The sequence below is a fragment of the Colobus angolensis genome, unplaced genomic scaffold (genome assembly GCF_000951035.1).
Source record: "Colobus angolensis palliatus isolate OR3802 unplaced genomic scaffold, Cang.pa_1.0 Scaffold32, whole genome shotgun sequence".
NCBI lineage: Eukaryota > Metazoa > Chordata > Mammalia > Primates > Cercopithecidae > Colobus > Colobus angolensis.
In genome coordinates this window covers 189,370-208,981 of record NW_012116488.1, presented here as the reverse complement: position 1 = coordinate 208,981, position 19,612 = coordinate 189,370, and the positions used below count along the sequence as shown (strand labels likewise).

The 19,612-nt window shown below is 56.9% G+C and overlaps 1 protein-coding gene across 1 annotated transcript in view; it reads left to right on the top strand.

Moving 5' to 3' along the window:
- Positions 1 to 19,612, top strand: part of PACS2 (phosphofurin acidic cluster sorting protein 2) — a 45,513-nt gene that overhangs the window by 11,787 nt on the left and 14,114 nt on the right. The window contains exons 5-13 of the mRNA XM_011951569.1: positions 3,925 to 4,087; positions 4,775 to 4,848; positions 5,159 to 5,239; positions 6,539 to 6,598; positions 13,694 to 13,851; positions 17,081 to 17,171; positions 17,423 to 17,497; positions 18,529 to 18,671; positions 19,480 to 19,612. Coding sequence (XP_011806959.1) covers positions 3,925 to 4,087; positions 4,775 to 4,848; positions 5,159 to 5,239; positions 6,539 to 6,598; positions 13,694 to 13,851; positions 17,081 to 17,171; positions 17,423 to 17,497; positions 18,529 to 18,671; positions 19,480 to 19,612 — 978 coding nt within the window. The remainder of the gene's footprint in view (positions 1 to 3,924; positions 4,088 to 4,774; positions 4,849 to 5,158; positions 5,240 to 6,538; positions 6,599 to 13,693; positions 13,852 to 17,080; positions 17,172 to 17,422; positions 17,498 to 18,528; positions 18,672 to 19,479) is intronic.

Sequence of the window (19,612 nt, the reverse complement as noted above, 5' to 3'; positions counted from 1 at the left end):
AGCCGGGCGAGGTGGCGGGCGCCTGTAGTCCCAGCTACTCGGGAGGCTGAGGCAGGAGAATTGCTGGAACCTGGGAAGTGGAGGTTGTAGTGAGCCGAGATCGTGCCATTGCACTCCAGCCTGGTCAACAAGAGTGAGAATCCGTCTCAAAAAAAAAGAATGGGCCGGATGTGGTGGCTAATCAGCTTCTCCTCTCTAGCTATGAAAGTCCTAGATGGTATCTTTTTCCAATGGAAGGCTGTGTTGAAAATCTGTTGTTTAGTGTAGCCACCTTTGTCAATGATCTGCGCTAGATCTTCTGGAGAACTCGCTGCAGCTTCTCCATCAGTACTTGCTGCTTCACGTTGCATTTCTGTGTTATGGAGACGGCTGCTTTCCTAAAACCTCATGAACCAACTTCTGCCAGCTCCAGTCTTCTTCTGCACACTCCTCACCTCTCAGCCTTCATAGAGGTGAAGGGAGTCAGGGCCTTGCTCCAGATGAGGCTTTGGCTTAAGGGAGTGTTGTGTGGTTCCATCTTCCATCCCGGCCACTCACTCTGTCCACGTCAGCACTGAGACTGCTGCTTTGCTGATTCTCACTCCTGTGTTCACTGGAGCAGCACTTTTCCTTCCCTCAGGAACTTTCTCTGCATTCACTGCTTGGTGATTTAGTATAAGAGGCCTCACCTTCACCGTCTGGCCTCTGACGTGCCTTCCTCACTAAGCTCAGTCATTTCTAGGTTCTCGTTGAAAGGGATGTGCAACCCTTCCTTTCACTTGAACACTTAGGGGCCATTGTAGAGTTAGTAATTGGCCTAATTTCCATATTGTTGTGTCTTGGAAGAGAGAGGCCAGAGGAGAGACAGAGACACGGGGGATGGCCGGTGGGCTGAGCAGCCAGAATGCACCGATTCCACATCTGCTGATTCACTTCCCTGTCTTATGTGGGTGATGTTTGTGGTGCCCCAGAGCAATCGCAGCAGTCACACCGCAGCTCACGGATCACAGGTCACCATACAGATTTAATCACAGAGTTTTGAAATATTGGGAGAATCACCAAAATGTGACACAGAGACACAAAGGGAGCGCTTGCGGTTGGAAAAGTGGCGCCGTTAGACTTGCTTGGTGCGGGGTCGCCAAAAGCCTTCACTGTGAGAAACAAAAGGTCTGCAAAGTGCAGTAAAAGGCAGAGCGCAGGGCGGCGAGGGCCGCAGCCTGGGTCAGGGCGGCGAGGGCCGCAGCCTGGGTGCGCGGTGGGCGGCACCGCCCAGGCTTGCATGCTGTGATGTTGGCAAGATGATGAGGGCTCCTCACCACGCATGTCTCAGGACATACCTCTGTCATTACGTGGTGCATGACTATTTGTTTTCGCAAAATTTTTATTATACTATTTATACAATTAAGTGTGACATCCTGAGCAATTTTCTTTCTTTCTTTTTCTTTTTTGAGACAGGGTCTTTGTCACCCAGGCTGGAGTGCAGTGGTGTGATCTTGGCTCACTGCAGCCTCAAGCCCCTGGGCCCAAGCAATCCTCCCACCTCAGTCCCCCAGTAGCTGGGACTGCAGGTGCGCGCCACCATGCCCAACTAATTTTTTATAGTTTTTGGTAGAGACAGTTTCGCCATGTTGCCCAGGCTGGTCTCAAACTCCTGAGCTCAAGCCATCCACCTGCCTAGTCCTCCCAAAGTGCTAGGATGACAGGTGTGAGCCATTGTGCCCGGCCTCAATTTTCCATGTCACTCAAATCTATTTGAAAATGGAAGAGGGAGCAGCCTGTCAGGGTCAGGGGCAGAGGGAGCTGGGCCCTGGGGCCACCCTCCTTGGTGAGGCAGCTCCAGCCCTTTGCTGAGGATCTCTGAGCATCCACAGAGCATCTGCTGGACTAACCCAGGAGGGTGGTCTCAGGGTCAGCAGGGGCAGGAGTGGGAATGACCACAGTCCAGGACAGTGACCTGCCTGCCAGCCAGCAGCACCCCTGGGGAGTGCCCAGCTCAGGGGTGGTTGGCCCCTTGCCAGGAGGACGCACGCATCAAGGAGCATTGTCAGGAGGAGGGGAACGGGCAGCCCGGAGCGTGGGGCCTGGGACTTCCAGGGCATGCAGATATCAAAATAGTGTTCACATAAAGGTCGACGACAGGCTGAGAGGAGCAGGGGCTACTCCACAACCTGCCCCTGGCCCGCTGCGGGCCCAGCAGAGCATTCCCATTACAGCTAGCTGCAGGGATCCCGGCAAAAGCGTCTTTGTCAGGAGGCCCTGTTCCTTTCTGCCCTCCCACCTGAAGGAGGAAGTGAGCAGGGTTTTCTTGGGAGAAAAAGGGCCCGCACCCCTCTGAGCCCCGTGGAAGGTGGTGTGAGCAGGTGTAGCGCCGCCTGAGCCCCACCTGATTCCTCCAGGACCCCGGCCCAGCAGTCCCCTCCCCACTGAGCTCATTGTATTGGGATGCCCAGCAAGGACTCAGCGTTTCTGAACAAGGGCTTCTGAGCTTACAGGTTCTCACCCCTGCGTGACACTGAGATCCTGCCACGTGAGACGTCACTCTGAGAAGGCGACTCAGGGTGCTGGGGGCCCGGACAACAGCAGCCTCCAAGTACGTGAGGCTGCGTGTGCCCCGGCGAGTATGTGGGCACAAGGGCATCAGCAGTGGGTGCGAGTGTTGGCAGAAGCTGCCAGCTACCCTTTGTAATTTTCTGAAATGAAGGTGAGGGCAAATGTAAACTTCTGAACATTTTTTTACTTTGATTAACTGAAGAATTAGCAGCCCAAATCAGGACCCCACAATAAAAATAAACCTGGTCGGCCAGGCGTGGTGGCTCACGCCTGTAATCCCAGCACTTTGGGAGGCCGAGGCGGGCAGATCGTTTGAGATCAGGAGTTTGAGACCATCCTGACAAACGTGGTGAAACCCCGTTTCTACTAAAAATACAAAACTTAGCTGGGCATGCTGGCTGATGCCCATAATCCCAGGTACTCGGGAAGCTGGAGCAAGAGAATCGCTTGAACCCAGGAGGCAGAAGTTGCAGTGAGCCAAGATCACGCCATTGTACTCTAGCCTGGGCCACAGAGTGAGACTCCGTCTCAAAAAAATAATAAATAAATAAATCTGGTCTATGAAATCCTAACATCTGGATGTGAACCAATAGTCCCAAAAGGCGGCTTCTAGAGCACAGATGGCCCCAAGGCTGTGAGTATCTGAGAGTTGTCACTGTGGCGTGTGGTTCTGAGGCTGGCATGGGGCACGGCGGGGCCATGCCTAGGCGCGGGTTGTGGCTGCAGGAGGGGCCGGGGCTTGTTCTGCCACTCCCTGGTTTGAGTCTCTCACAACAGAGGGGCTTGACCTGGCCTGTGAGCCAGGCCCGGTGGGTGTCTCCTGCTGTTGGAGATTCCGGCCTGGCTGAGAGTGCTCCGGCTTCTCCTTCTTGGTCCCCCACAGACACTGGTCCTGGGCATTGACTCCTGTGGGTTGGGTGGCCGGCTTCACACTGTTTTGCTGCTGCTGAGGTCTTGAGTGGGTGGAGGGGTGGAGGCAGAGTTGGAGCAGGGGGCCCAGGATCTTCCTGGGTGGCTTTGTGTGGACAGCAGGTGTGTCTGAGATCAGGAGGGCCGCAGACACCTCTCTCTGTCCATCTCAGTCCCTCATGGCCGTGCCTGGCACTGGCCTTCCCAGCACAGCCCAATGCCCTCTCCTTATGGCCTGTTCACGGAAGCTCCCATGTTCCTCTCGTCTGTCCACCTGGGTCCTGTGTCCGCCTCTCGTATCTGTCCCCTCTCGCCGGTGGCCACGTTTCCTGTCCACTGGATGCTCCCTGCCCTGTGGCTGCCCTGTCAAGGTCTGCCCTTGCTGTCACTGAGAGAGAAAGCCCTTCAGAAACCCCAGCCCACACACCAGGGCACCGGGCTCCTTCCTGTCGTGGCGCTTTCTAGAACTGTGCCCCTGGCCTACAGGTGATGCAGCACCCGTCTGAAGGCGGCCAGGTGCTGAGCCTCTGCAGCAGCATTAAGGAGGCCCCCGTCAAGGCAGCCGAGATCTGGATTGCCTCCCTGTCCAGCCAGCCCATTGACCACGAGGACAGCGCCATGCAGGCCGGCCCCAAGGCCAAGTCCACGGGTGAGTGCGGTACCAGCCTGCTCCTGCCCCTGCCGTGGGGAGGCCATCTCCCAGCCACGGCACATCAGGCGGCAGAAACCATCCAGCTTGGCTTAAGGAGCCGGGGGTCTGGAGCACGCGTCAGTTGCTCTCCTGTCTGGAAGCCACAGCAGAGGCATGCGCTGTTATGGGGCCCGGGCTGCCACAGGTCCCTGCTCTGCCCCGCAGGCTGCAGCTTCTTGGTCAAGAGGCCTGAGTCCTGAGTGTCCCCAAGAAGAGCTGTGGAGTCGCACTGTGATGCCCCTGCTGGTCTGGGTGCGGGGCCCGGCATAGGCAGGTGCCACGGCTGCCACCCCCCCAGCAGGGTCACCAGCGCCTCCCCTACTCCTCAGGTGGGGGGGACCCAGTTGGCGCAAATCCAGGCTGAAATGCCAGCCAGTAGGAGCGGCCGTGGGGGCTGGAGCAGTTCACATGGCCCCCTTTGCCCTCCCTGCCCCTCCCCACTTCCTGCCAACCCCGACCTAGACTGTTGCCGGTGGACTCTGGGAGCTCGGGGCCACAGCGCCTGTGTCTGGAGCCCCTCTGTCCTGCATGGATCCACCTCCTGGCTGCCCCAGCTCTGTGTCCAGGGAAGCCTGGGGGTGGCCACCGCCTGGTTTCCTGGGTGGAATCTCACGGCACCCTCCCTTCTGTCTGTTCATTCCGCAGATAACTACTCTGAGGAGGAGTATGAGAGCTTCTCCTCCGAGCAGGAGGCTAGTGACGACGCTGTGCAGGGGCAGGTGACCTGGGGCCGGGGCTCCGCGCCCTCTCCCGGCTCACACCGGGTGTCCTGGGGTCTGTGGGGTCCTCACCAGCCGTCACCAGGGCCTCGTGAGGGTGGGTGAGCCACAGGCCTGGCCCCTAGTTGGCCGCCCGTCTCTCGTCTCCCGACCCCAGGGGCTCGGCTTTGTGTGCAGGTGGCTCTGAGAGTCTTGGGAAGCAGGTTGGCTCTCAGTGCTGGGCCTCTCCCATCGCCCACGCTGAGGCTGGCAGGTCCTTCCGGCGCCGTGCAGGCTGCCATGGCCTCAGCCACTGCGTGTGTCTCTGCAGGACTTGGACGAGGATGACTTCGACGTGGGGAAGCCGAAGAAGCAGCGGAGATCGATTGTAAGAACGACGTCCATGACCAGGGTCGGTGGAGACTGCTTCTTTGAATGCTGGGGAAGGCGAGGGTGGGGGAGGACGCTGGGAGCCCGGGCGTGGTGGGGGACACGGGCGTGGGAAGTGAGATCTCACCCCAGGTCACAGCAGCATGTTCCGTGGCAGACCCCCTGGTTGCCAGTCTCTTGGGTGCCACTCTCTCCCCCGCCCCACCACATCTCCTGGCTTCAGCCTTGTGTGGCCACTAGGCCCAGTGGGCCCTGAGCAAGGCTGGGAGGCTGCCTCACTGCTGGGCTCACTGCATGTGCAGAGCCCCAGGGAGGCCATCCTCCCCTTTGTCCTGTCAGGTGCCCACATACACCTGAGTGGGCTGGTTCCCTTGTTTTTGTTTGGGATCTGGCCTACCTGGCCCCACGGTCCCCAGGAGCTTGGTGGGGCTGTCGGGCATTTTTTCCATGAGGAAAGCTCGGGCAGCTCTTTCCTCAGAGGCCATGTCCAGCACCGGCACAGAGGGCCCGCCACCTGGTGCCTGAACACCCCAAGGACAGGCACGGTTCCAGGGAGGCCAGCGCAGGTGGCGGGGGAGCCCTGTGCCTGGTGCTCACGAGGGACGTGGGCACAGGCCAGCCCAGACACCGCTGCCGCCTCTGGCAGCATTCAAGGGGGTACTGTGGACAGACAGTGCCAGGGATGGGCGAGCTGCTGCAGAGTGGCGAAGCGGTGTCTTGTTGGCCTGGAGATCTGCCCCACTGTGCCGAACACTAGCTTGCCCTCCATTCCAGGGCCCCCTTGGGCCCAGCTGCTGTGGAGGGAGGGCGTGGGCTGCCTTTGTAGGGTTGGCCCCCGAGAGGGTGGCTGAGGGTCCCGCTCGCCCGGCGGCTGGAGCCGAGGTTCTGCAGTCCAGAGTGGCACGAGGTGCCCATGGGGCTCAGGCTCTTGGAGCACGCACTACCCCACACTCGCCCACCTGCCCACACCACATGGGTGCCCAGCACCTTCCTTCTGGAGTTGACCAGGGACTTTGCTGGGAGGGGGTGCTGAAGGAAGGGCCCCGTGAGCCTGGGAAGGGCTGCAGAGGTTTCTGGAAGAACCATGGAGTTTGCACACACCTCCCCGGGTCCCCCTTGGCCAGGAATGGAACTGTCAGACCTCAGGCCTCAGGAAGCTTCTGGGAGCTACGTGCGAATCCATCAGCACGGCTGGTGCTGAGGCCTCGCTGCCCTCCCACGGCGGGCCTGGGTGCGGCCTCCCTGCGGCCTGAGGAAGTGGCTCCAGTGGTGGGTCTGCGGCTCTGGCGGCAGGTCTGACTCTACACTGCTTGTCTTGCAGCAACAAAACTTCAAGCAGAAAGTGGTGGCGCTGCTGCGGAGGTTCAAAGTGTCCGATGAGGTGAGTGCACCGCGCCTTCTGCTCACAGCCCCAACGCCCACAGCAGCGCCTGCTCAGGAGGAGGCCTCTGGAGTCTGTCTCTGGGCCACATCTGGTTCTGCCGCTCACTGTCTGCACGGCCCTGCCAGTATCACTGTGAGGTGCAGTAACAGTGGCACTGCCTCCCAGGCTCCAGATCACCCCCTGGGTCTCTGCTGAAGTACAAGTCGTGAATACACTGGAAGTTGGGAAGTCATTTTCAGGGGGCGTAACCATGAGTTTGTGTGTTTGGTTTTTTATAAATAGACTTTAGCTTTTAGAGCAGTTTTAGGTTTACAGCAAAATTGAGCAGAAAGTACAGAGTTCCCATGGACTCCTCCCCACCTGACAGCCCCCCACTATTGACATTCCATGGGTTTTTAATGTTCATCTTTTAACTTTTCTCTAGTCTCCGAATTTTCTACAATGAACTTGCATAATTTTCATACTGAAAAGAAAAACATGGCTGGACTCAGTGGCTCACACTTGTAATCCCAGCATTTTGGGAGGCCAAGGCAGGCAGATCACTTGAGCCCAGGAGTTTGAGACCAGACTGGGCAACATAGCGAAACCCTATCTCTACAGTAAAATACGAAAATTAGCTGTGGGTGGTGGTGTGCACCTGTAGTCCCAGCTATTTGGGAGGAAACCTGGTAGGCCAAGGCTGCAGTGAGCAGAGGTCGAGCCACCGCACTTCAGCCTGGGCAACAGAGCGAGACCCTGTCTCAAAAAGAAAAAAAAAACACTAGGCTGGGCGCGGTGGCTCACGCCTGTAATCCCAGCACTTTGGGAGGCCGAGGCGGGTGGATCACGAGGTCAGGAGATCGAGACCATCCTGGCTAACATGGTGAAACCCCGTCTCTACTAAAAATACAATTAGCCAGGCATGGTGGCAGGTGCCTGTAGTCCCCAGCTACTCGGGAGGCTGAGTCAGGAGAATGGAGTTAACCTGGGAGGCGGAGCTTGCAGTGAGCTGAGATCGCGCCACTGTACTCTAGCCTGGGCGACACAGTGAGACTCTGTCTCAAACAAAACAAAACAAAACAAAACACTCAAATCTCGGCTCACTGCAACCTCTGCCTCCTGGGTTCAACAGGGTTTCACCCTGTTGGCCAGGCTGGTCTTGAACTCCTGGCCTCAAGTGATCTGCTTGCCTCGGCCTCCCAAAGTGCTGGGATTACAGGCGTGAGCCACCGCGTCCAGCCTTTGTTGTTTCTTTAATGTCAGAAGAAAAACGTGCCTGGGTTCAGGACCGGAAGTGAAGAGGTGGCGTTTAAGCATTTCAGCCCTGAAGCAGTGTTGTCACCTGTCGGCCTGAGAGCACGCTGCCTGTAGATGGCGCTGTGACCTAACATACTCGGGATGCACCCGGATCAGCCTCCGGGGCACACACTCAGGGAGGCTGTCAGGTGCATGTGCCGAAACAGGTGATTTGTGGCCGGGTGGGGCAGGCAGCATTTCTGGGAACAGCGTAACATCACCAACTGGCTGCAGAGGAAGGGCAGCTCCGCTACTGGGGTGGTCCTCCGGCCCCTGTGTCTTGGTTTGCATCTTGGATTGGAACATTCCCAAGTCCAGCTGAAGATGGGACTTGGCCAAGTCGGCTCCCTGGCCTGGGGCTTCCTTGAGCCCTGTCGAGCGCCTCTGGGTTCAGGGGTGGATGTTCTTGGTTGAATCTTGACCGTGGGATTCTGCACTCACATGGACAACTGAACTGAGTCCCAGAATGCATTTCACTTACACAGATTATGGTTCCGAGACTCACAACCCAAACTGAAAAGATGGGCCAACATCACAGACACTGTTCAGGGAGAGGACATCATTTTCATGGGGATAATTGCGCAGTTTTGCGTGAAATTCACACAGGTCAACACAGTACTTTAATGGAGCGATGGGATCTCTTTCCTTATTTTCCACCCATCCCTTTCCTGCAAAGACCAGACCATCTCCACTGCAGCTCTGAACCTGTGTCTTAGCCACTGGGAGCGTCACGCCTGGCACTGCCCCCTGTCCAGGACTTCACAGCAACCCTCATTGGGCAGGAGATGCACAGTGAGACAAGGTCACATGCCTGGATTACAGCCGTCTGCAATTGTTCATGCTGCTATAACAAAATACTTTAGACTGGGAAATTTATAACCAACCAAAATGTATTTCTCACAGTTCTGGAGGCTGTGAGTCCAAGTTCAAAGTGGCAGTAGATTTGGTGTCTGAGGGCCCGCTTCCCATAGAGGGCACCTTTGGTGTCTTGTGTGGTGGAAGGAACTGACAAGCTCCCTCAAGACTCCCTCGCCAGGGCGCCGAGCCCAATCAGCAGGGCAGAGCTCTCGGGCCCTAACCACCTGGTGGAGGCCCCGCCTGCTAATTCTAGAACCTTGGTGGTCAGGTTTCAGCATAGGAATTTTGGGGGTATAAACGTTCACAGCCCCCAGGCTGACCACAGAGCACCGGCATCCAGGCTGCCCTGTGCCCAGGCGCCACACAGTGGGTCTGGTGAGGAGGAGAGCAGGGCTCTGCTTGGGACCCGTCCTGTGAGGATGAACCAGAGTGAAGTCTGTTACAGCCCTCAGCTTCGGCTCACAGGGAAAGCTTCTGCTGAGGGCTGCCTTCTGTGTTTTTCATTGTGAAAGGTGGCACACCTGGAGAGTCACTTATTTTCAACAAGGCTGCCAAGTTCATCCGGGAAAGTATCTTTTCACAAAAAAACTGAGGCTTGACAGTGCACACCATGTGCAGAATTCAGCTTGACTGGATCATATTCCTAAATATAAAAGCCTAAAATTTAAATTACATAGATTCTAAGCCTTAAAAAATATGAACTTAAATCCTGCACTAATGCCACTGAACTATACACCTAAAAATAGATAAAATGGATAAATGGAAAAATAGATAAAACCCATGTTTTATATTTTGTAACACAATAAACAAAAGTAGAAATTTGCTTTCTGAAAGATACTGTTAAAAGAATGAAAAGCTGGCTGGGCGTGGTGGCACACGCCTGTAATCCCAGCACTTTGGGAGGCCGAGGTGGGTGGATCATGAGGTCAGGAGATCGAGACCATCCTGGCTAACGTGGTGAAATCCCGTCTGTACTAAAAATCCAGAAAAATTAGCTGGGCGTGGTGGCAGGCACTTGTAGTCCCAGCTACTCAGGAGGCTGAGGCAGGAGAATGGCATGAACCCAGGAGGCAGAACTTGCAGTGAGCTGAGATCGCGCCACTGCACTCCAGCCTGGGCAACAGAGCGAGACTCCATCTCAAAAAAAAAAAAAAAAAGGATAAGCCACAGATTGACAAAGATATTTGCAAATAACATACCTGGTAAAGATTTGTATCCAATAGATATATTAAAAACTCTCTAAACTCAGGAGGAAAAGCAACCTGATTTTTAAAATGAGTAAGGCTTATACAGTGAAACTATGAAATATTTTTTAAAGAAAGAAGATATAAATAAGTGGAAAGATGTCATATGTTCATGAATTGGAAAACAGTCTTGTTAAGGTGGCAGTACTCCCTAAATTGATGTACAACTTCAACGCGGTGCCTATCAGATTCCAGCTGTGTTTTTGCAGAAATTGACCAGCTAAAATTTATATGTAAATACAAGGGACTCAGGGCAGACAGAACAGTCTTGAAGAAAAAAGATTCATACTTCCCAATTTCAAAACATACTACAAAACCACAGTAGTAATCCAGACTGTGCGGGGCTGGCCCAGGGACAGGCATAGAGGTCAGTGGAATGGAGGTGATAGTCCACAAGTGAACCCTTCCATTTATGGGCAAGTGATGGTGAACAAGGATGTCAAGATATCCATGGGGGAAGAATAGTCTTCAAGAAAGGTGCTAGGACCCCTGGATATCCACGTGCACAAGAAGGAATTTCAGCCAGCTGTGGTGGCTCATGCCTGTAGTCCCAGCACTCTGGGAGGCTGAGGCAGGCAGATTGCATAAGTCCACATAGTGAAACCCCATCTCTACTAAAAATACAAAAAATTGGCCGGGCATGGTGGTATGTGCCTGTAATCCCAGCTACTCGGAAGGCTGAGGTGGGAGAATCACCTGAGTCCAGGAGGTGGAAGCTGCAGTGAGCTGAGATCATGCCATTGCACTCCAGCCTGGCCAACCAGAGTGAGACCCTGTCTCAAACAAAAGGAATTTGGACCCCTACCTCACACCATATTTAAGAATTAACTCAAAATGCATCAGCTGGGTACAGTGGCTCACACCTGTAATCCCAGCACTTTGGGTGGCCGAGGCAGGTGGATCACTTGAGGTCAGGAGTTCGAAACCAGCCTGGCCAACATGGTGAAATCCTGTCTCTACTAAAAATACAAAAACAATTAGCCAGGCATCATATCATGGCAGGTGCCTGTAGTCCCAGCTACCTGGGAGCCTGAGGTGGGAGAAATGCTTGAACCCGGGAGGCAGAGGTTGCAGTGAGCCAAGATTACATCATTGCACTTCAGCCTGGGCGACAGAGTGAGACTGCATCTCAAAAGAAAAAACAAACAAACTTGAAATAGATCAAGTAGCTCATCTGTGAGCTAAGATTATAAAACTCTTCGGAGAAAATGGGCCAATCTTATCACCTTGGGTTAGGCAGGGGTTTCTTGCATGTGACACCAAAAGCACAAGCGACAAAAGGTAAGTTTTTCTGGACCACAGCAACATTTTACACTTTTGTGCTCCAAACAGTGCCATCAAGAAAGCGAAACAGTAGAACAGAAGAATGTTTTTTGCAAATCATGTATGTGATAAGGGGCTTGAATCCAGAACACATAAAGAATGTTTATGACTGAAAAATAAAGACACAATCCAGTTAAAAGCTGAATTGTCCATTGCTTTGAGAACGATGCAGTCTCAGGTGCTACGGAGCTAGGGCCCGCCCACTCCTGCCCTGACTCACTGCTGTCCACTTGTGCCGAGAAGTCGACCAGGAAGCCGCCTCACGGCCTTGGCTTTTAAAGACACCAGAAGGACACCTCTGGAGCCGGTGGGGTGATTCCTTAAATTAGAATTACCCTGACCAGCCGCAGTGTAAAACCCCTGGAGGTGTGTGCTGGCTTATCAGGGGCACGGAGAAAAAGAATCTCAAAGTGAAAGGACCAGCTCTGATGCCTGCCAAGACTTTGAGAATCACTAAGAGAAACACACCTTGTGAAGGTTCTCAGACACAGGATCACTTCCAGACGAGAATCCATATGCAGCTCGTGGGCCTGCCTGGTCCATCCTGGATTGTGAGGCTGATTGCTCCATTGGAATTGAGCTCCGAGCCGTGGTTGACATCACCATTGCAGATGCTTAAGCCAACTATTTTAATACAGTGATTATCACTGGTCAGAACCAGGCACAGTGGCTCACACCTGTAATTCCAGCACTTTGGGGGCTGATGTGGGAGGATCACTTGAGCCCAGGAGGTCGAGGCTGTAGTGAACTATGATCGTGCCACTGCACTCTAGCCTGGGCAACAAAGCAAGACCCTTTCTCAAAAACAAAGAAGAGTGAATTGTCCAATTAAAAAATGGGCAGGGGGCCGGGCGCAGTGGCTCACGCCTGTAATCCCAGCACTTTGAGAGGCCGAGGCGGGTGGATCACAAGATCAAGAGATCGAGGCCATCCTGGCTAACACGGTGAAACCCTATCTCTACTAAAAATACAAAAAATTAGCCAGGTGTGGTGGCGGGTGCCTATAGTCCCGAGGCTGAGGCCGGAGAATGGCATGAACCCAGGAGGCGGAGCTTACAGTGAGCCAAGATCGCACCACTGCACTCCAGCCTGGGCGACAGACAGTGCGAGACTCCATCTCCAAAAAAAAAAGGATAGGGATCTTTCTGAATAAATTTCTTCAAAGACACACAAGTAGCCAATAAGTACGTGATCATCATGATCATTATCACTGGTCATTAGGGAAATGTAAACCAAACCACAGTGAGGCACTGCTTGATCCCCACTGGGATGGCTGGAACAAATGGAATACAACAGGATGAGGTGTGACAGCAGGAACCCACACGCTGCTGGGGGAACGTAAGGTGGCGTGGCAGCCCCAGGAAGCAGTTGCCAGACACCCAGCACCCCCATTCTTCAGTGTTGACTTCAGGGAGGCGAACACACACATGCATGGACCCACACAGGCGTTCCCAGCAGCTTCGTCTGTGTCGGTCCTCACGCCCGTCAGCTGGTGATCCGACGGGCTGGGGTCCAGCCACTCAGTGGTGCACTGCAGAACCATCGGAGGAAGTTTACAAAGGAAAGAGGTTTCGTTGACTCAGTGCAGCATGGCTGGGGAGGCCTCAGGAAGCTTTCAATCATGGCAGAAGGTGAAGCAGGCACCTTATTTACGGGGCAGCAGGTCGGAGTGGGTGCCAGCAGGGGAAATGCCAGACAGTTATAAAACCGTCAGATCTCGTAGGACATGCTCATCATGAGAACAGTGTGGAGGAAACACCCCCAGGACCGGTCAGCTCCACCTGTCCCACCCTTGGACGTGGGGCTTATCGGGATTACAGTTCAAGGCGAGGTTTGGGTGGGGACACAGAGGGACGTGAAGTGTGCCACACTGGGTGGATGGTGCCCCCCCGCCCCCAGAGCTGCAGGCAGCGTGATCCCTCTTAGGTAGCACTCGGGAAGGGGCAGAACGTACAGGGACAGAGTAAGATCCGGGGCCTGGGGCTGGAGGAGGGACGCACTAGAGGAAGGCAGAGGGGAGCCTCCTGGGTGTGGGGAGCAGTTTGTATCTTGGTTGTGGTGGTGGCTGCACAGCGGCCCACACCCGTCAGAGCTCACCTGCCTGCACCCAAGCCCTCCGGCACCCTGGTGGCCCGGATGACTGTACCAGCCCAGGCAAGGTGGAGTAACATCACATGCACCAGTACCTGGGGACCTGGGGTCCTCGATGATCATCCCCAGCTCCAAGACAGAAGCTGGACTACAGCCGTGCTGAGCAGTGGGGTTTGGTGGCCGGGCGCCCGCCTCCTATTGTTCCTGCAGACTCTGGGGTCTTGGGTGCCCCCAACGGGGCAGCATGGGCCACTGCAGGGAACTCCTGCCTGGTCCTCACGCTTGCCTGGTACCCATGCAGGTCCTGGACTCAGAACAGGACCCTGCGGAGCACATCCCCGAGGCGGAGGAGGACCTGGACCTCCTATATGACACGCTGGACATGGAGCACCCCAGCGACAGCGGCCCCGACATGGAAGATGATGACAGCGTCCTTAGCACCCCCAAGCCAAAGCTGCGGTGAGCCCTACGGGGTGGGGTGGGGAGGAGCAGCCATTTCAGATGCCCTGGCCACTCTGCGGCCACTCCAGCAGACCCGTGTCCAGCCCTGGGGACGGGGTGGGCAAGACCAGCTGCCTCGAAGCCTGGGAAGGCTCTGGTGGCTGGAGGGAGAGGTGTGCGGCTGCGTTGACAGGCAGCTCTCCTGTCAGGCCAGGTGGTGCGAGCTCGGCTGGGGAGGACTGAGGGGGTCTCCCAGGGCGCTGGCTGGGCTGGGCCTGGCACCCTGTTGTAGGGGATCCGTCATTGGGGGATGCCCTGGGAACTGCAGAGGACCTCCGTCCACTCAGGTGGGGAGTAGAGCCCCCATGCTGGGTGCGCCTCCCTGAGGAGGAGGAGGCAGAGGCGGGTGGGGAGGGAGGGCAGATGTCTCTGTGGCTGGGTGGGAGGAGGGGACTGGCTGGAGGGGGCCTGGCCTGGGCAGCAGGAGAGGATGCAGGGCAGACAGCTCTGTGCATGGGTCTGGATGTGGAGGCCCTAGTCAGCTGGGGGCAGGGAGGCAAGCACACCAGGCAGAAGGCAGGTGCCAGGCTCTGGGCAGCTGCTGAGGAGCCAGAGACCCCAGTCGGAGTCAGGAGGCTTGGTAGACCTTTTGCTGTCATGCGTTTTTAACCTAAACAACATGAAGGTGGCCTTGCTGCATGTTGGAGGTGCAGCCCCAGTTAGCTCTGCAGCCAGGCAGCAGCCTCCACCTCACCTGACCTGGCCCAGCAGCCCCACCTCCACTTGCTGCTGCTTCAGTTGCCAGCAGCCACCATAACAGGTGACTGCGGATGTGGCCACCTAAAACAACCTCCTGTTCTAGAGGTTGCCATCCCGAGGCTGTGGCCTCACTCTTGGCCAGGGTCTTGCTGGGCTTGGGTGGAGGTATCAGTGGCTGCCCTGACTGGGGCTCTGAGGTCACGTGGTGCAGGCCTAGCGTGGTTGTTGATGGAGTTCAGCTCTGTATGGCTGCAGGACGGGGGTCTGGCTGCCCTGCTGCCTGGTGGCTGGCGGTCATTCTTGCCTTCTGGCAGCTGTCTTCTTTTTTTTTTTTTTTGAGACGGAGTCTCGCTGTGTCGCCCAGGCTGGAGTGCAGTGGCGCCATCTCGGCTCACTGCAAGCTCCGCCTCCCGGGTTCACACCATTCTCCTGCCTCAGCCTCCCGAGTAGCTGGGACTACAGGTGCCCGCCGCCACGCCAGGCTAATTTTTTGTATTTTTGGTAGAGACGGGGTTTCACCATGGTCTCCATCTCCTGACCTCATGATCTGCCCGCCTCGGCCTCCCGAAGTGCCGGGATTACAGGCGTGAGCCACCGCGCCCGGCTGCAACTGTCCTCTTACCTTGGCCCAGGGTCCGTCCTCCACCTTCGGAACCAGCAAGGCCCAGTCAAGTCCCCCTCACACTTTGGGTCTCCCTGGCCTTCTTGCCTCATCTCTTCTGCCTTCAGCCGGAGAAAGTTCTGTGTCTTTAATGGCTCACATGATTCCGTAGGAGACACCTATGTGGCCCAGATCATCTCCCATGTTAAACTCCGTGGTGGTGGCTGTATCTGCAGGGCCCTGGCCAGCTGACACTCATGGTTTGGGGAGAGGCGTGCGCGTCTCGGGGCTATGGTCTGGAATGGGCACACACTGAGCAACGAGTTTCCGTGTGGTTTTGTCACCCAGGGTGGGGCACCAGACGCTGCATAAGTCCTGTCTGTGTTTTGGGGGGGCAGGGGAGTTGTGTTTTGAGACAAGGTCTTGCTCTGTCACCCAGGCTAGAGTGTAGTTGTGCAGTCACGGCTCACTGCAGCCTCAACCGCCTGGGCCCAAGCGATTCTCCTACCTCAGCCTCCTCAGTAGCTGGGACCAATGGCACGCGCCACCACACCCAGCTAATTTTTATGTTTTTTGTAGAGACAGGGTCTCCCTATGTTTCCTGGGCTGGTCTCAAACTCCTGAGCTGAAGCGAACCACCTGCCTTGGCCACCCAAAGTGCTGGCACTACAGGCGTGAGCCAGTGCGCCTGGCCTCCTGTCCAACTGTTTTCACCTGAAAGGTCTTTGAAGTCTCATTGAATCCGTAGTTCTCCCTTCCTCCTTCTTCTGTGTACATATCATATCAACCAGGGATGAGACATTCGGCTCGGATGGCCGGGATCGGCCAGATGGTCTGCAAGGGCCTGGGTGGTCTGTAAAGACCTGGGTGGTCCGGAAAGGTGTGGATGGTCTAGATTGGCCTGGTTGGACTGGAAAGGCATGGGTGGTCCGGAAAGGCATGGGTGGTCCGGTAAGGTGCGGGTGGCCTGGATCAGCGTGGATGGTGTGGAAAGGCCTGGATAGTTTGGATAGGCCTGGATGGTCTGGAACGGCCTGGGTGGTCTGGAAAGGCGTGGATGGTCTGCATCTGCCTGGATGGTCTGAAAAGGCCTGGGTGGTCCGAAAAGGCATGGATGGTCCGGATTGACCTGGTTGGTCTGGAAAGGCATGGGTTTTCCGGAAAGGCGTGAGTGGCCTGCATCAGTGTGGATAGTGTGGAAAGACCTGGGTGGTCCAGAAAGGTCTGGATAGTCTGGGTAGGCCTGGATGGTTTGGAAGGACCTGGATGGGCCTGGTTGGTCTGGAAAAGCCTGTATGGTCTGGACTGGCCTGGGTGGTCTGCATCTGTCTGGTGAGCCTGGAAGGGCCTGGATAGTCTGGATAGGCCTGGATGGTTTGGAAAGACCTGGATGGGCCTGGGTGGTCTGATCTGCTGGTGGGTCTGGAAGGGCCTGCTTTGTCTGATGTACCCTTGTTGTTTTGTCGAGCATGTTCGCCTGTTTGCTGCAGGCTGGCTGCAGATCCCAGGGCTGCCCTCCAGCAGGATTGGCCCATGGAGCTCTCCCCAGAGCCCCTTCATGTTTCCGGCAGCCATGCCTGGAGCTAAGGCCATGAGTTTCAGGGATGTGTGTTTCCTGCAGCTGATATCAGGGTGGGTGGAAGAGCCAGGAAGGGGCAGCCAGGTCGGCCCGGGGCTTGGTGTTGCCAGCTCCAGAATTGTTCCGTGCCCTGTGTTGCGGTTGGCGCGAGCCGGGTGTGCACTGACACGGGCTCTTCTCCGGACCCAGCTCTACTCTGCCGTTGGATTCTCCAGTCTGTCCCTCCAGGTGTGGTGGGAGAACTGTGCTTTCAGTGCAAGAAGAGTCCTGGAAATTAACATTTCCCCCTCCCCTGTTCCCCGAGCCAGGCCGTACTTTGAAGGCTTGTCACACTCGAGCTCGCAAACGGAGATCGGGAGCATCCACAGCGTCCGCAGCCACAAGGAGCCCCCAAGCCCGGTGAGTGGGGCCACACTGATCTCCCAGAGCAGACCATGGTCCGACTGGGCTGTGATGTGGCCCAAATCTCCCAGCACGGCCTGGGCCCAGGGCCCTGCCCAGCTGTCTTGGAGCCACTCTGCGCCCACTATCTAACACACTGCCACGCAGCTGCCCCGGACCTCCCCAGAGCCCCAGCATCCCCAGCCCAGAAGTCAGTGCCTTGGCACATGTAGCTGGGCACAAGCTGATTCCCATCTCCTCCCCCACAGGCTGACGCGCCCGAGAAGACGCGGTCCCTGGGAGGCAGGCAGCCGAGCGACAGTGTCTCTGACACGGTGGCCCTCGTAAGCAGGCTCCGGCCGCCCCCACCCGTTCCGCACACCAGGCACGCCAATGCTGCCTTTAAGGGTCTGACCTGGAGGGGCGGGACTCACGTGTAGGTCCTCATGTCACACCTGGTGTGCAGAGGTGGGGTCAGCCCTCAGGGGTGGCCAGGCCGCTGGATGGTCAGAGAATCCCAAAATTCACTCCACCTTCGGGGTCAGGGTACACTGGATTCCCCCCACCCCCAGGGTCAGGGCACCTGGATTCACCCCACCCTCAGGGTCAGGGCACCTGGATTCACCCTACCTTCAAGGTCAGGGTACACTGGATTCCCCCCACCCTCAGGGTCAGGATGCCTGGACTCATCCCACCCTCAGGGTCCAGATGCCCCAGACTCACCCCACCTTCAGGGTCAGAGTGCCCCGGAGTCACCCCACCTTCAGGGTCAGAGTGCCTCGATTCCACCTGCCCTCAGGGTCCGGGTGCCCTGGACTCACCCCACCCTCAGGGTCCAGGTGCCCCGGAGTCACCCCACCTTCAGGATCAGGGTACCTGGACTCACCCCACCCTCAGGGTCCGGGTGCCCTGGACTCACCCCACCTTCAGGATCAGGGTACCTGGACTCACCCCACCCTCAGGGTCCGGGTGCCCTGGACTCACCCCACCCTCAGGGTCCGGGTGCCCCAGAGTCACCCCACCTTCAGGATCAGGGTACCTGGACTCACCCCACCGTCAGGTGGATGGCACCCAGGAATGCCTAGTTCCCCCTGCTGCATTGCATGGGGTCTCCTTAGTTAGGGGGTCCTGGGCCCAGGGCAGGTCAGGTCCTGGGAGGTTGGGTGCTGGTCACCCTGCATGGCCTGGATGGGAGCCCTGTGGTTGGAACTGAGCTCAGCCAGGCTCCCTGGTCAGTGTATGGCCAGGTCTACATATAGGAACCACAGCCTAAAGAGGCCTAAATCCTCACCCAAGCCAGAGGCCACATGGCTGGAGAGGCTGCAGCACGGGTACGGTTTCCATGGGAGGCTCCAGGGATGTCTCTGCTCAGCAGGGTGTGCCGGGCCCGAGGGAGCAGCCTGGACAGCCTGAGGACAGCCCCGAGGCTGAGGCCTCCACCCTGGACGTGTTCACAGAGAGGCTGCCGCCCAGCGGGAGGATCACCAAGACAGAGTCCCTTGTCATCCCCTCCACCAGGTCATGGGGGCTCTGTGCGGCTGGGTGGGTTGGCGATGCAACTGTTAGGGCAGGGGCCATCAGGGGCATCAGTCGGGGTGGTGCCTGTCAGACCAGCCTGATGAGTTCCCTCGGGTATAGACAGCAGATTCAGGGCCTCATCCCTCTTCCTAAAAAGGAGAAGTAAACCCCCTGCCCCAGCACTGGGTGTCAAGCCTGCAGCCCACATTCCACCCTGCGTGTTTGAGGGCAGGGTCAGGCGTGTCTGCCTTTCTGCAGGTGCCCCCCACAGTCCCCTGAGTAGCCCCTGCCTCAGCCAAAACACACACATCCACCAGCTTGATTCTTCCAGGATATCAGTTTCATGTTTCTGTGATATTTGGGATTTTTTCCAAAGCAGTGAGTCTGGGCACAGACTTTCACCTTATGGCGGCACCCAGGTGCCTGTGTCCGTGCTCTGGAGCCAGGTTGCCCTGGCAGCCTCAGTGCCCTGCACTGGCCTATACCTGGCTCTGCCCAGCTCCTGGCCCGGGCAGGGAGGGTGAGCTCAGTCCTCACGGTGGCTCCAAGGCTCCTGGCCTGGCTTGCAGTCTCACAGGCAGAGCTGTGTGGGGTCCCATCGGGGGCACGGCCTCACTTGTACTCAACTGCTGCTATGGTCCTCCCAGGGCTGGTGGCCTCTCTGGCCTGTGTTCCCACTGCCCATCAGTCGTCCCTATGCTCACCCTTCACGGTCCCCACCACAATGTGTAGGCCACTGCAAGCTTGCCCCTGCCCCTGTTCCTATTCCTGCTGCTGCAGCCACTTACCCTGTCCTGGTCCCCAATAGGTCCGAGGGGAAGCAGGCTGGCCGACGGGGCCGGAGCACGTCCCTGAAGGAGTGGCAGGCAGCGAGGCCCCAGAATGAGCGGGCCAACAGTCTGGACAACGAGCGCTGCCCGGATGCCCGGAGCCAGCTACAG